Source organism: Stegostoma tigrinum, chromosome 15 (assembly GCF_030684315.1).
Source record: "Stegostoma tigrinum isolate sSteTig4 chromosome 15, sSteTig4.hap1, whole genome shotgun sequence".
Taxonomy (NCBI): Eukaryota; Metazoa; Chordata; class Chondrichthyes; order Orectolobiformes; family Stegostomatidae; genus Stegostoma; species Stegostoma tigrinum.
The window spans coordinates 73,592,992-73,607,631 of record NC_081368.1 but is presented as its reverse complement, the minus strand read 5'-3'; the positions used below and the strand labels follow the sequence as shown (position 1 = coordinate 73,607,631).

At 42.8% G+C, this 14,640-nt stretch overlaps 1 protein-coding gene across 1 annotated transcript in view; it reads left to right on the top strand.

Annotated features, from left to right (window-relative positions):
• Positions 1-2,793: 2,793 nt before the first annotated feature.
• Positions 2,794-14,640, top strand: part of LOC125459006 (cyclic nucleotide-gated olfactory channel-like) — a 126,813-nt gene continuing 114,966 nt past the window's right edge. Inside the window, exon 1 of the mRNA XM_048544879.2 lies at positions 2,794-3,130. Coding sequence (XP_048400836.1) covers positions 3,115-3,130 — 16 coding nt within the window. The 5' untranslated portion in view covers positions 2,794-3,114. The remainder of the gene's footprint in view (positions 3,131-14,640) is intronic.

Sequence of the window (14,640 nt, the reverse complement as noted above, 5' to 3'; positions counted from 1 at the left end):
GATCAGGTGAAACAGTGACAGTTTCTGAGCCTCACTTTCTCTTCGTCCTGACTAGTGTGGAAGTGCTGTGGCGTCAGTGACTTCGACCTTAAATGAATGATACCATGATACCTCTGACGTTACCCACCCTCTTCCCTTGCTCATTCCATATCCAAATGAAAAATTTGCTCATTGGAGGTTGACAATTATGTTGACGAATTTTGTATCCTACAGAATGCGCACCTGGTCAGTCCCAGCTGTAGCCTTGCACTCTCTCTTGCAAAAGTCAATACTCTGATGTGGTCCTGTTTCTCCCAGAGTGGCTTCTTAACTCAGCCTCAGTGTATTGCATGATCTGGGGATGGAGCCTTCGCATCAGTTGCACTATATCTATCCTGCAACTGAAGTTTCTGGAGCTGTTCAGGACTGAGCAGTTTCTTCAGCAAGCTGTTCTCCAGCTCCAGATTTGAGTTCTTCTCCACCAGTTCCTTGATCTGCTCCTTCAACATCCCGACTTCCTCCTGAACTGCAAACATTAGGTGAGTCTTCACCAGGTCCTGCAAATTAACAGTACCCATCCACAAGAACTGTTAATACACAAACCATGGTAATTGGGCCAAAACATCAGAAGGCAGCCATATTACCCTTGAGCCTTTATGTCCATTTAAAACATTATATTTGATCTCTGGCCAGGTGCCCACTTTTTGCCCCACATTCTTCAATCCAGGACTTCCTAAAGTAAGGGTCAGGACTGGCAAGTGGGATCACAAGCCATAACATTCAGGTTGCAAGATTCATTGCAGTAATGGCCACTGTGGAGATCTAATGAGTTGGAGCAGAGGTACACCTTAACAGTTATCCACTCTCATAACTTGCACACCCCTACTAAAATCCTCTCAGGTCACTTGCCTACACCTTCATTAACATATGTGTCCCTTCATGCCCCACCAACGACACAAATCTCCCCTCACCTTTCCACCAAGTAGCACAGGTTTTCCCCTATTCCCCATCCACTCTCACAGGTTTCCCTCCACTCTACTACCCAACCCAATGGCACAGGTCTTCCATCACTCCTTGCCCATTCTCACTGATTTTACGGAGGGCTAACAATAATGTTCAAGATTGATAACTATAGGGAAAAAGCTTGGAAACTCTGTGATAATATCTTTAATTAATAGAAAGCTATAAGTCAAAGAATGAAAATTAACAATTAATCTAGCAATTGATGTTTGCAGAAGAGTGCTCCAAAGTTCTCACACATTGTGTTGGGAAACAATTTTTTTAACATTAGCCATGAAAGGCCTGGTTCTTTTGCAAGGGGTATGATCTCTCGGCCGATATTCTCCAACCAACCAAAATACTTCGTGCTACCCTACTTGCTCCCCTTGATACCTTGAAAATTTCAATCAAATTACTCCTGAACTTCTTCATTTCTGATAGCCTAGTTTGTATAATCCCTACCATTAATCTAGCTCTTGGAGTTCAAATTAACGTAAATCTAAGTAAATCGACATTGCATACCTACCTCAGCCAGAGTATTTTTGCTATGACCAGGTAGCTGGAATTGACTATAGTCGTCCATAGTATGCTGAACATAGTGCAGAGAGAGACAGCAAGTTTAAAAAGAACAAGGAGGTTGGGGAGCAGCTTCATTCTGAACACAGTGTGAAGGGAGAGAGTAACAAGTATAAAATGCAAAGGTCCATTATAAAAGATTTAATAACAGATCACTTGGAAAGCAGTGACAGGATTGAACAGAGTCAGCATGGATTTTCAAAAGGGAGACCACGCTGCAAAAGTACCAAAATTTTTTGAAGTTATAGCAAGTATAGTTGATAAGGGGGCACCAGTAGATTTTGCTTGCTTATACTTTTTCAAGATTTTCAAGGTCCCACATAAGAGACTAGCATTTAATACTAAAGTGCTTAGGATTAAGGCTAGTAAGATGACATAGAAAGAGAAGTGGTCGGCAGACAAAAGGCAAGAGTAGTAATAAATTGTCTTTTTCTGAGTGATAGCTGGTGTCTAGTGGGGTACCACAGGATCACTGTTTAGGCCCCAACCATTCATGATATATATTAATAATTTAGATGAGGAAACTGATGCTTCAGTGTGATTTGGGCAAGCTGCAGGCAGTGAAGAAGGCAAATGATATTTTAGCCTTAATAAAAGAAACTGGATTTATTAGAACTGTATTCACTGCAGTGGAGAAGAATGAAGGCAGATCTAACAGAAATCTATAAGATTATAGCAGGATTGGATAGGAGAAATGCCGCAAGGATGTTTCCGATGACCAAGGAGTCCATAATCAGGGATCATAGTTCAAGTATGAAGCAGGTCATTTAGAACTGAGGTAAGGAGAAATTTTGTTTTCTGGAGAGTGGTGAGCTTGTGGAATTCTTTGCTATAGAAAATGTTGGGGCAAAAACATTGAATGTTTTCAAGAAGGAGGTGGATATAGCTCTTCAGGCTAAAGGGGTGAAAAGGCATTGGAAGAAAGTGAAAATAGGGTACTGTATTGAATGATCATATTGAAGGGTGGAGCAGTTTCAAAGGACTGAATGGCCTGCTCTGCTCTTATTTTTCACATTTCCATGAAGAGTGCAGGGAATTGTTTCATTTTGAACACAGCACTGAGAGTGGAAGCAGAAAGTCTAAAAAGAGCAGAGAGTGGCTTCATTCTGAATACAGCACTGCAGGAAGACTCAGCAAGTTTAAGAAGAGCTCAGAGAGCAGGAAGTAGATTCATTCTGAACGCAGAGCCTAGAGAGGAGACAGCAATATTAAAAAGAGTGCGAAGCATGGGAAGTGGCTTTGTTATAAACACAGTTCCCAGAGCAGTGGCAGCAAATTGAAAAAAAGGATGGAGAATGAACAGTGGCTACATTCTGAACAACATGCCCATAGCAGGGACAGCAAACTTAAAAAGTGGTGAGCAAGGAGTGGCTTTAGTTTGAACGCAACACTGAGGAAGGAGGCAACAAGTTTAAAAAGAGACCAGGGAGTGGCTGTATATTGAACAGAAAATCCAGAACAGAAGCAGCAAGTTTAAAAAGAGTGTGATGAACGGAGAGTGACTTCATTCTGAACACAGCACTTACAGAAGCTGACTATGAGAAAGAAAATCTATCAGTGATGTCACAGGATATCTGTAAGTTTCTTGGTTTCAATATCTGCGGTTTGGGAGTGAATAGAGTAAAATAAAGTAAAAAGAAGTAATATTTTGGAAGAAGAAGCAAGTTTCAACAAATTGGGCGGCATGGTGGCTCAGTGGTTAGCACTGTTGCTTCACAGTGCCAGGGGCCCAGGTTCTATTCCACCCGCAGGTGTCTGGCTGTGTGGAGTTTGCATATTCATCCTGTGTCTGTGTGTGTTTCCTCTGGATGATCTGGTTTTGTCCCACAAAGATGTACAGGTTAGGTGGATTGGCCATGCTAAATTGCCTATAGTGTCAAGGGATGTTTGGGTTAGATGTAGCGGAATGAGTCAGGGTGAGATGCACTTATGGGGTGGGTGGACTTGTTGGGCTGAATGACCTGTTTTCACACTTTAGGGATTCTATGATGAAGCCGCACTAGTAAATGGGTGGTAAAATTAAATTTTGTCAACTTAATATACATAAAAAGTTAAAACCAAAGGAAAATAATACTAATATAAGTGAAGTTAAGTTAAGTTACTTGTAGGTTTTCATAGTAAGGTTAAATTTATTCCAAAGTTTCAGTGTTAATTCAGCTAGGACAAGAGAGTGTATGTGAGAAATCATGGACATGCCATGCGTTCCAGACAAACACATCTTCAGGAAATGTCACTGTCTGCACAAGCTTGAGTTCCAGGTTTCAAAGCCTGACCAGCTGATTAAGTTAATTTCATATATTCGCGAGGCAGAGGTCTATATGAAGAGCATGTCTGAGGAGGTGGTCACTTTGCAGATTAGAAGCATGAAGGTAGAGAGGGAATGGCAATGACTACTTGGCAGAGAGGCAATGTGTGACTGACAGGCAGTCTAAGAAAACCAGGCAGGTGGAGCAGGAGTCTCTTGAATCTATTGTGCTTTCTAATCAGTATTCCATATTGGAGACTGGTGCAGGCCATGGTTCCTCGGGGGAGAGCAGCCAGAGAAAAAAACCCTAGCACCACAGATGATTCAGCTGTACAGAGGAGGAAGAAGAATAACAGAATGGCAATAATAATAGTAAATTCTGCAACCAAAAGATCAGACACCCATTGCTGGAGTGCAAAATGTGACTCCAGGATGGTGTGTTCCCTCCCAGGTGCCAGGGATAAGGATTTCATGGAACTAATCCAGGATTTCACGGAACTCTGAGGGAGACAGATCAGCCAAAACTCATGATCAACACTGGCATCAATGACATATATATGAAGAGGGATGAGGATATCATCAATGTGGGGACTGTACGTGACAATGTTGTCAATATGGGGACTGTAAATGAGGACGTTGTCAATGTGGATGCTGTACATGGCAATATTATGAATATGGGATTGTAGATGAGTATGTTCACTAGGTCCTCATCATATATTAGAGGAATGGAATTGTGGGAGATATAGCAGTTTGGATCGGAAATTGGCTTGCTGAAAGAAGACAGAGGGTGGTAGTTGATGGGAAATGTTCATCCTGGAGACCAGTTACTAGTGGTGTACCGCAAGGGTCGGTGTTGGGTCCACTGCTGTTTGTCATTTTTATAAATGACCTGGATGAGGGTGAAGAAGGATAGGTTAGTAAATTTGCAGACGACACTAAGGTAGTTGGAGTTGTGGATAGTGACGAAGGATGCTGTAGGTTGCAGAGAGACATACATAAGCTGCAGAGCTGGGCTGAGAGGTGGCAAATGGAGTTTAATGCAGACAAGTGTGAGGTGATGCACTTTGGTAGTAGTAACTGGAAGGCAAAGTACTGGGCTAATGGTAAGATTCTTAGTAGTGTAGATGAGCAGAGAGATCTTGGTGTCCATGTACACAGATCAGTGAAAGCTGCCACTCAGGTTGACAGGGCTGTTAAGAAGGCATACAGTGTTTTAGCTTTTATGAATAGAGGGATCGAGTTCCGGAACCAAGAGGTTATGCTGCAGCTGTACAAAATTCTGGTGCGGCCGCACTTGGAGTATTGTGTACAGTTCTGGTCACTGCATTATAAGAAGGATGTGGAAGCTGTGGAAAGGGTGCAGAGGAGATTTACTAGGATGTTGCCTGGTATGGAGGGAAGGTCTTACGAGGAAAGGCTGAGGGACTTGAGGCTGTTTTCATTAGAGAGAAGAAGGTTGAGAGGTGACTTAATTGAAACATATAAAATAAGCAGAGGGTTAGATAGGGTGGATAGGGAGAGTCTTCTTCCTAGAATGGTGACGGCGAGCACGAGGGGGCATAGCTTTAAATAGAGGGGTGGAAGATATAGGACAGATGTCAGAGGTAGTTTCTTTACTCAGAGAGTAGTAAGGGAATGGAATGCTTTGCCTGCAACGGTAGTAGATTCGCCAACTTTAGGTACATTTAAGTCGTCATTGGACAAGCATATGGACGTACATGGAATAGTGTAGGTTAGATGGGCTTGAGATCGGTATGACAGGTCGGCACAACATCGAGGGCCGAAGGGCCTGTACTGTGGTGTAATGTTCTATGTTCTATGTTCTACGTTGTGAATGTGGAAATTGCAGATGAGGATTCTGTGAATGTGGGGATTGTAGATGAGGACCTAGTGAATGTGGAGATTTAGATGAGGACCTAGTGAATGTGGGGATTGTAGATAAAAATGTGGTGAATGTGCGGTCTGGTGAAGAGGATATTATGAATGTTGGACTATAGAAGAGGATATTGTGAATGTGGGGGCTGTAGATGAGAATGTTGTCAAGTGGATACTGTGCATGAGGATGTTGTGAATGTGAGGACTGTAAATGAGGATGTTGTCAATGTGTACACTGTCGATGATGATGTTGTGAATGAACATAGAACATAGAACAATACAGCACAGCACAGGCCCTTCAGCCCAAAATGTTGTGCTCACCTATTATCCTACTCTAAAATCAAACCAACCTGCATACCCTTCATTTTACTATCATCCTTGTGCCGAACCAAAAGGCCGCTTAAACGTCCCTAAGTATGTCTGACTGTACTACCACTGCTGGCAGTGCATTCCACGCACCCACCATTCTCTGTGTAAAGAACGTATCTCTGACATGTCCTCTGTATCTTCCTCCAATCACCTTAAAATTATACCCCTTTGAGATAGACATTTGTGGGGATTGTAGATGAGAACATTGTGAATGTGAGAACTGTAAATGAGGATGTTGTGAATGTGGGGTCTGTATATGAGGATGTTGTCAATGTTGACACTGTACATGAAGATGTTTGAATGTGGTAGTTCAGGGACTGTACTTGTGGTGGTAGTTCAAAACTGTGTGTTCAACAGACAGATTTGTCACAAGGACCTTCTCAGTGACTTCCTGTGCCTCTTATTTCTTGATCCAAATGATGTGTCTTGGTAGAACCTGCTCAGGAAAGCTGGTCTGTATAGCGCACTAAGAGGGAAAAGTGAGGAACAGGTCATCACAGAGTGGGTAAGTAAGGTGCAGCATGAATGACTTCAGCCAGATCATGAGTATTCTATTGGGAGCGCTGAAGAGGACATGGTAGATGGGGTTGACTTTGTTAGTGGGGATGGTGAGGAGTTGATACCACCAGTGGGGTCAGTGTGGAGCCGACATTGTCACTGGTAACAGAGTAGAGCCAATACAGTCACTTCGGACAGTGCGGACCCAGTACTAACTGTGGGGGCAGTGTGGAGCGAACAATGTCTGTGGGGACAGTGTGGAGACAACACTGTCTGTGATTGTTTGATTCACAACACTGTCACTGGGCTAAATGCAGAGCCAACATTGTCTGTGGAGACAGTGCAGATGTGAGCATTATCTGAGTGGACAGTGCAAATCTAACACCGTCCATGGGGACACTATTGAGCTAAATATGTTTCTGGGGACAGTGCAGAGCTAACACCATTTGCGGTGACCGTGCAGCTCTTTCACTGTGTGGATAGTGTGGAGCAAACACTGTCACTGGAGTCAATGTGGAGACGACAAGGCACCTGAGATACAGCCATGGAGTATCACAGCATGGAACAGGCCCTTCGGCTCAAACTGATCCATGCTGACCATGGTGGCCACTCAGCTAGTTCCAATTGCCCACATTTGGTCCATATCCCTACAAACTCTTTCCATCCATGTACTTATCCACCTATCTTTTAAATGTTGCTATTGTACCTGCCTCAACAACTTTCTCCGGCAGCACCATTCCATATACACACCACTCTCTATGTGAAGAAGTTGCCCCTCAGGTCCTTCTTAAATCTATCCCCTCTCACTTTAAACCAATGCCCTCTAGTTTTCCAATCTCCATCCCTGGGAAAAAAAAATGATATGCTTTCATCCTATCTATGCCCTCATGATTTTATATACCTCAATAATGTCACCCCTCATTCTCCTACATTCCAAGGAATAAAGTTTTATCCTGGCCAACCTCTCCCTAAAACTAGTCCTGGCAATATCCTTGTAAATTTTCTTTGCACACTTTCCAATTTAACCATGTCTTTCCTGTAACAGGGTGATCAAAACTTTACACAATGCTCCATGTGTAGCCTGACCAATGACTTATACAACTGTAACAAAATATCCCAACTCTTACACTCAATGCCTCGACAGATGAAGGCTGACATGCTAAATGCCTTCTTCACTACCTTATCCACCTGTGTCATTGCTTTCAATGAACTAGAAACTTGTACTCTTAGGTTCTCTGTTCCACAACACTCCTCAGGACCTTACTGTCTACTGTATGAGTCCTACCTTGGTTTAACTTTCCAAAATGCAACACCTCACACATCTGTATCGAATTGCATTTGCCAATCCTCAGCCCACTTCCCCATTTGATCAAGATCATTCTGTAAGTTTTGATAACCTTCTTCGTTATCAATGATACTCTTAATTTTGTATTATCCACAATCTTACTAATTATGCCGTGTACATTCACATCCAGATCATTTATGTAAATAACAAATAACAAAGGTTCCAACACCGACCACTGTGGCATACTATTTGTCACAGACCTCCAGTCTGAGAAATAAACTTCAACCATCACCCTCTGCTTCCTTCCATTGAGTCAATTTTCAATCCAATTAGTTAGCTCTCCCTGGGGCCCATGTGACCTAACTTTTAAGACTAGCCTGCCATGCAGGACCTTGTCAAAGGCCTTACTAAAGTCCATATAGACAACATCCACTGGTCTACCCTGATCCATCCTCTTGGGTATCTCTTCGAAAAACTCTAAATGATTTGTCATACATGACTTGCCACGCACAAAACTATGATGACTATCCCTAATCAGACCTTGACTATTAAAATGTTGGTTGATCCTGCCCCTCAGTATGCTCTCCAGTAACTTGCCTACCACTAATGTTAAGCTCACTGGCCCCATAGTTCCCTAGCTTGTCTTTGCTGCCTTTCTTAAACAATGTAACAGTATTAGCCACCCTCTGGACTTCTGGAACTTCACCAGAGTCTAAAGATTAAGCAAAAATCTCAGAAAGGTCCTCTGCAATTTTGTCCCTGGCCTCTCACAACATCTGAAGATGGACTTGAACAGATGCAGTCTAATGCAGTCTAAGGCTACAAACACCTCATCTCTGGTAATATGAACGTGGTCCAAAACATTCCCATTTGTTTCCCTTATTTTTTTAGCATCCATGATTCTTTCTTCTCTCTTCAGTAAACACTGAGGACAAATATTCATTTAAAAAATGTCCCCCATCTCCTGTGGCTCCACACATTGACAGCCATTTTGATCTTTAAGGGAACCTATTCTCTCCCAAGCTACCCTTTTACTCTCGTTATAGCTATAGAACCTCTTGGGATGATCTTTAACTTTGCCTAGAATATAGAACGTAGAACATAGAACAGTACAGCACAGTCCAAGTCCTTCGGCCCAAGATGTTGTGCCGACTTATTATCATACTAAGATCAAACTACCCTGCATACCATACATTTTAATATCCCCCATGTGCCTATCCAAGAGTCGCTTAAAAGTCTCTAAAGCATCTGACTCCACTACCACAGCCGGCAGCGTATTCCACATGCCCATTTATCTGCCAGATCCATCTCATACCCTCTTTTTGCTCTCCTGATTTCCCTCTTAAGTGTGTGCTCCTACAGTTTTTATAGTCATCTAGGGATTAACTTGAGCCCAGTTGCTTAAATCCAATGTATGCCTTCTTCTTTTTCCTCACTAGAATCTCAATAACTGTCATCAGCCAGGCATCCCTAAACCTGCCTATTTTTGCCTTCACCCTAACGGGACATACTGTACCTGGACTCTTGCTATCACACTTTTAAAAGCCTTTCATTTGCTTGTTGTTCCTTTTCCTTCAAACAGACTCGCACAATCAACCCCTGCTAGATCCTGCCTAATTGCCCAAAAATCTGCCCTGCTCCAGTTTAGCATCTTAACATGTGGACTTGTCCCATATTTTTTCATAACTATGTTAAAACTAAGAGAGTTATGGTCACTGACCCAAAGTGCTCTCTGACTACACTTCAGTCATGTGCCCAACCTTGTTCCCTAAGAGGAGACCCAGTGTTGCACCCTCCCGAGCAGGGTCCTCTACGTATTGATTTAGAAAACTTTCTTGGACACATTTGACAAATTCCACCCCATCCGGGCCTTTTACACTCTGAGCGGCCCAGTCAATACAGGGGAAATTAAAATCTCCAACCAACACTACCCTATTATTCCCACAGGTAACTGCAATCTCTCTATACCTCTGCTCCTCTCGTAACTACTGGCTATTTGGGGGTATATTCCTAAAAGAATGGCCATATCTTTCTTGTTTCTAATTTCTATCCATATGGCCTCATTTGATATCCCTTAAGAATATCCTCTCTAAGCAATGTTGTAATGTCCTTCCCTATCAAAACAGCAACTCCCCCTCCTTGCTTACTTGTACTTCTGAAATGCCTGTAGCTTCTGTATCTTGGAACATTGAGCTGCTAGTCCTATCCTTCTCTCAGCCATGTTTCTGTTGTGGCAATAATATCCCATTCCCAGAGCCAATCCATGCTCTGATCTCTTCTGATCATTGGTGAGAGTTTGTATTCAATAGGGAGTCTGGACTGATGGTTGATGGAAGCACATATTCAGAATCTTCAATGTATATATTACAGAGCTGACCTTCCCTGTAGTGGGAGTAACTCCATCGCCTTGCCTGCAGCTTACCATTGCCTGTTCAATCCTGGTATCAATGGCAACTGGACCTGCTCCTGAGGATCTATATCACATAGACAGAAAAAAATGAATTAATACATTCAACATTGTTATAAGCAAGACCTCTGGTGATACAGTGTCAAGAGATGTGACTTCTTCATAAAATGCAGAAACCTGTAAGGAACATCGGTTAGACACGGTAAACTATGTGCAGTTCTAGGCACTATTCTATAATTAGAATGTAGAGGCACTTGAGAGGTTGCAGAGATTAATCAGACAAGAGTAATATCAGTAATGTGTGAGCTTAGATATGCCCCTCATCATGGCCTTTCTCTCTATTTTTCCCTTTTTTTATCCCTGTGTCTGCTGTGTGCATGCATGCATGCCCCCCTCTTTATATCCCCTCTCTCACTCTTCCTTTTCTTCCTCTCACTCTCGCTGTCTTCACACATTCAGTGTTGTCTCTCTCTCACTGTCTGTCACCTCCCTGACTTTCTCTGTACGCCAGTTCTCTCTGTTTCTCTTTCTCACTCACTCATTCTGTCCCCTCTCTCACCTTAACTCACTCTCTCTGCCTTCACTCACTCAGTGTCCTCTCTCTGTATGATCTCACTCTTTCTAAGTACCCCAGATCTTTCTCTCTCTCCCACTGTCTCTATGTTCTCTGTCCCTCATTCAATCTCTCTATCTTCTCCTCTGCCTCACTCTGTGTCTTCTCTCTCATTGTCATCTCTCTCTTGCCTGCTTTTTCACACTCATTCATTCACTCTTTCTGTCATCTTTGATAGTCACTCTGTCCTCTCTCTGTGTTCTCCCTCTGTGTTTATCTATCTCTCTGTCCTCTGTCTCCCTCTCACTGTCCTCTGTTTAAGTGTCTTGTGTGTCTACCTGTCTGTCTCTTTCCTCTCCCTCTGTCTCTGTCTGTCCTCTTTCCCTCTGTCTGTCGTTCTGTTCTTTCTGTCTGTGTCCTCTGATTCTGTGAATATCAAATCTTGAGTTCAAAATGAAATTCATGTAAGAAGTGTCATTAAACGAAGTGAGGCAGAAACCCATAACCAGGAGAGGTTACTGCGAAGTAGAGCTGAGTTCAACTTCACACCATCAACAAAGCAAAGCTCAAATCAGTAAATACAGACACACAGGAATGAATTCTTGTTGATATAAATATATTTTACAGAGAATTACATTTCAGCTGGATGTAGCTGACTTCTCCTGTTTGCCCCTGTGTCTGTGAAGAGGAATCTGCTCACTGCATGATCAATGAGCTGGAGTTCCCCAACGCAAAGGTTTACAAAGACAGTTTTGTTAATACGCCATTACTGAGCTCCACAACAAGCAGCCCTCTGTATGCTGGCTGCACTCAGAAGTTCACTCATCTATGGCAAGGCAGAATGATTTGACCATAATTGAATACTTGCCAATTTTCTGGATGAGTGGAGTATGATCAGCATTTCACTCCCATCTTCAGCATTCACTCCCTCCACCACCAGTGTTTACCATCTACAAGACATATTGTGGAAATACACTAAATTCACCTGGGATGGCACCAACCAAACCCACAACTTCTCCCATTGAGAAGGACAAAGGCAGCAGCTGCATGGGAACACCACATCCTGCAAATTCTTGTCCAAGCCAGTCATCATCCTAACTTTTTTTTCTCCCCTTACGCACTGTATTCTTAGACTCCCTACCGCGTGGACTTGTTGGGCCAAAAGGCCTATTTCCACACTGTAAGGATTCTCAGAGGATCCCATCCAGACTCATCCCCGATAACCCACCTAGTCTACACGTCCCTTTACACTACGGGCAATTTAGCATGGCCAATCCACCTAGCTTGCACATCTTTGGACTGTGGGAGGAAACTGGAGCACCCAGAGGAAACACACACAGGCACGGGGAGAATGTGCAAACTCCACACAGATAGTCGAATCGAACCCGGGCTCCTGGTTCTGTGAGGCAGCAGTGCTAATCGCTGAACCACTGTGCTCCCCCCACCCTGGTGACTTGGAAATATACTGCCATTCTATCAGTGTTATTAGATTCGTATCACTTTCCATTTTAAAATGTCATTGTCTACTATTCACTTTACATCTTTTTTTTCTCACTGTGTGTTAATAGTGCTTTCATCCTCCAACGTCTTTGTGAACTCAGTGATTTAATCCTCCCTCATAACTCATCATTTTCTGCTTTCCCATTCTCCATCAACCTCTCCCTCCATAGAAACCCCACCGATATACAAAGACAGCCCCAAAGTCTCACTTTGCCTCACTGCCCAATTTATCAGTCATCACAAGGTTTAAAAGACCATCTACCATTTCTTCTCTACATGGCTGCACACTCTCTTTTCCTACCCCACCTTACAACATTTACTCCAAAAAGAAAATCTCACTCCTCCTTAAACTTTCAAACTCCAACTGTCTTCAACACAATAAATACCTGATCAATTCAATTAAACCCTCAATCTGCTTTTTGATCTATTAAATCCATTACTCTCACCCTGATATGACTCAGAATTCTGTGCCTTCAGGGATGCAGATTGAACATTTGTGGTTTAGTCATTCATATCCAGATTCAGCTATAGCATGCCAATCATGATTGGTTCCTGTTCTTGAGAGAACAAAAAGTTCATTATTTCAGGATTACACTGAAGCACAAAGTTCATTATTTACTTTTCCTTTTCCAAAGACCAATTTCTTAAACCCCTATCCTAACCTCTGTACTCATGTCACCATAAAGTGCAAAGAGCTCATTGACCTCTTTCTGACAAAGATTGAAACCATCCATTCTGTTGCCTCTGATACTTCTATGCTTTGCCCTAGCTGTGATTGGGTAGCTTTGTTGGCTAGATGGCTACTTAGTAATGCTAACTCCATTGATTCAATACCTCACTGGCTAGTGTAACCATGAAGGATTGTCCTTCTCAGCCTCTGCGCTTGCCTGAGGCATGATGATCTTCAAAATAAACCACCACCACACTTGTCTCTTCAGCAAGAGAATAACCCTGTGATCCAATATGGCTATGGCAAATTTTACTCTAGCCCGCCAGGCCAGGCCAATCATACTCTCAGCCCGGAGGTTGTATATTTCTCTGTTCTAAGGAGAACACAATCCACATAACTGAAGTCCTGCAGCCCTGTACCATTCTAATAAATTCCTCAGCATCCCTGCTAGCCCTGTTATCCTTCTTCAATTGTCGTATCCAGAAATGAACCCGATTCCCTTGTGCAAACCAGATCAGTATTTTATGAAACAACAATTGCCACCCAGGTTGATAGGGCTGTTAAGAAGGCATACAGTGTTTTAGCTTTTATTAAGAGAGGGATCGAGTTCCGGAACCAAGAGGTTATGCTGCAGCTGTGCAAAACTCTGGTGCGGCCGCACTTGGAGTATTGCGTACAGTTCTGGTCACCGCATTATAAGAAGGATGTGGAAGCTTTGGAAAGGGTGCAGAGGAGATTTGCTAGGATGTTGCCTAGTATGGAGGGAAGGTCTTACGAGGAAAGGCTGAGGGACTTGAGGCTGCTTTCATTAGAGAGAAGAAGGTTGAGAGGTGACTTAATTGAGACATATAAAATAATCAGAGGGTTAGACAGGGTGGTTAGGGAGAGCCTTTTTCCTAGGATGGTGACGGCGAGCACGGGGGGGGCATAGCTTTAAATTGAGGGGTGAAAGATATAGGACAGATGTCAGAGGTAGTTTCTTTACTCAGAGAGTAGTAAGGGAATGGAATGCTTTGCCTGCAATGGTAGTAGATTCGCCACCTTAGGTACATTTAAGTCGTCATTGGATAAGCATATGGATGTGCATGGAATAGTGTAGGTTAGATGGGCTTAAGATCGGTATGACAGGTCAGCACAACATCGAGGGCCGAAGGGCCTGTACTGTGCTGTAATGTTCTATGTTCTATGTTCTATAACATACTCGTCAGGTTCATCAAGGCATATACCAGAGAGCAAAGTTTTGAATTCTGACCCTTGGGTAACTCCACTCCACACCCCCTTCCGATCTGCAGAAACAATCATTAATCATTATTCTTAACTCTCTGTGTATTATCCAATCTGCACTCACTCTGCCTTCAATCGTATGGCTTCCATTTTGGCCAACAAGCCTATGACGTGATATTTCATCAAAAGTCTTTCAAGACTGAGTGTACACAAAATCAACCATGCAACCCTCTTTGATCCTTTTAATCATCAAAGACCTTGATCAAGTCAGTCATACAGGGTTTGCAAACTCTAGCAAGGTTGTTATTTATTATTTTGACACCATCACCTTAATAACTTGTTATGATCGCTCTATCTTGATAAGGCTGTACACTTTTGGATTAATTGTTACTTTGGTTCTCATGTGACGGTTATACCGATCACGTTATTCTAGCCATTTGTTTTGTCTCTAGCATCATCT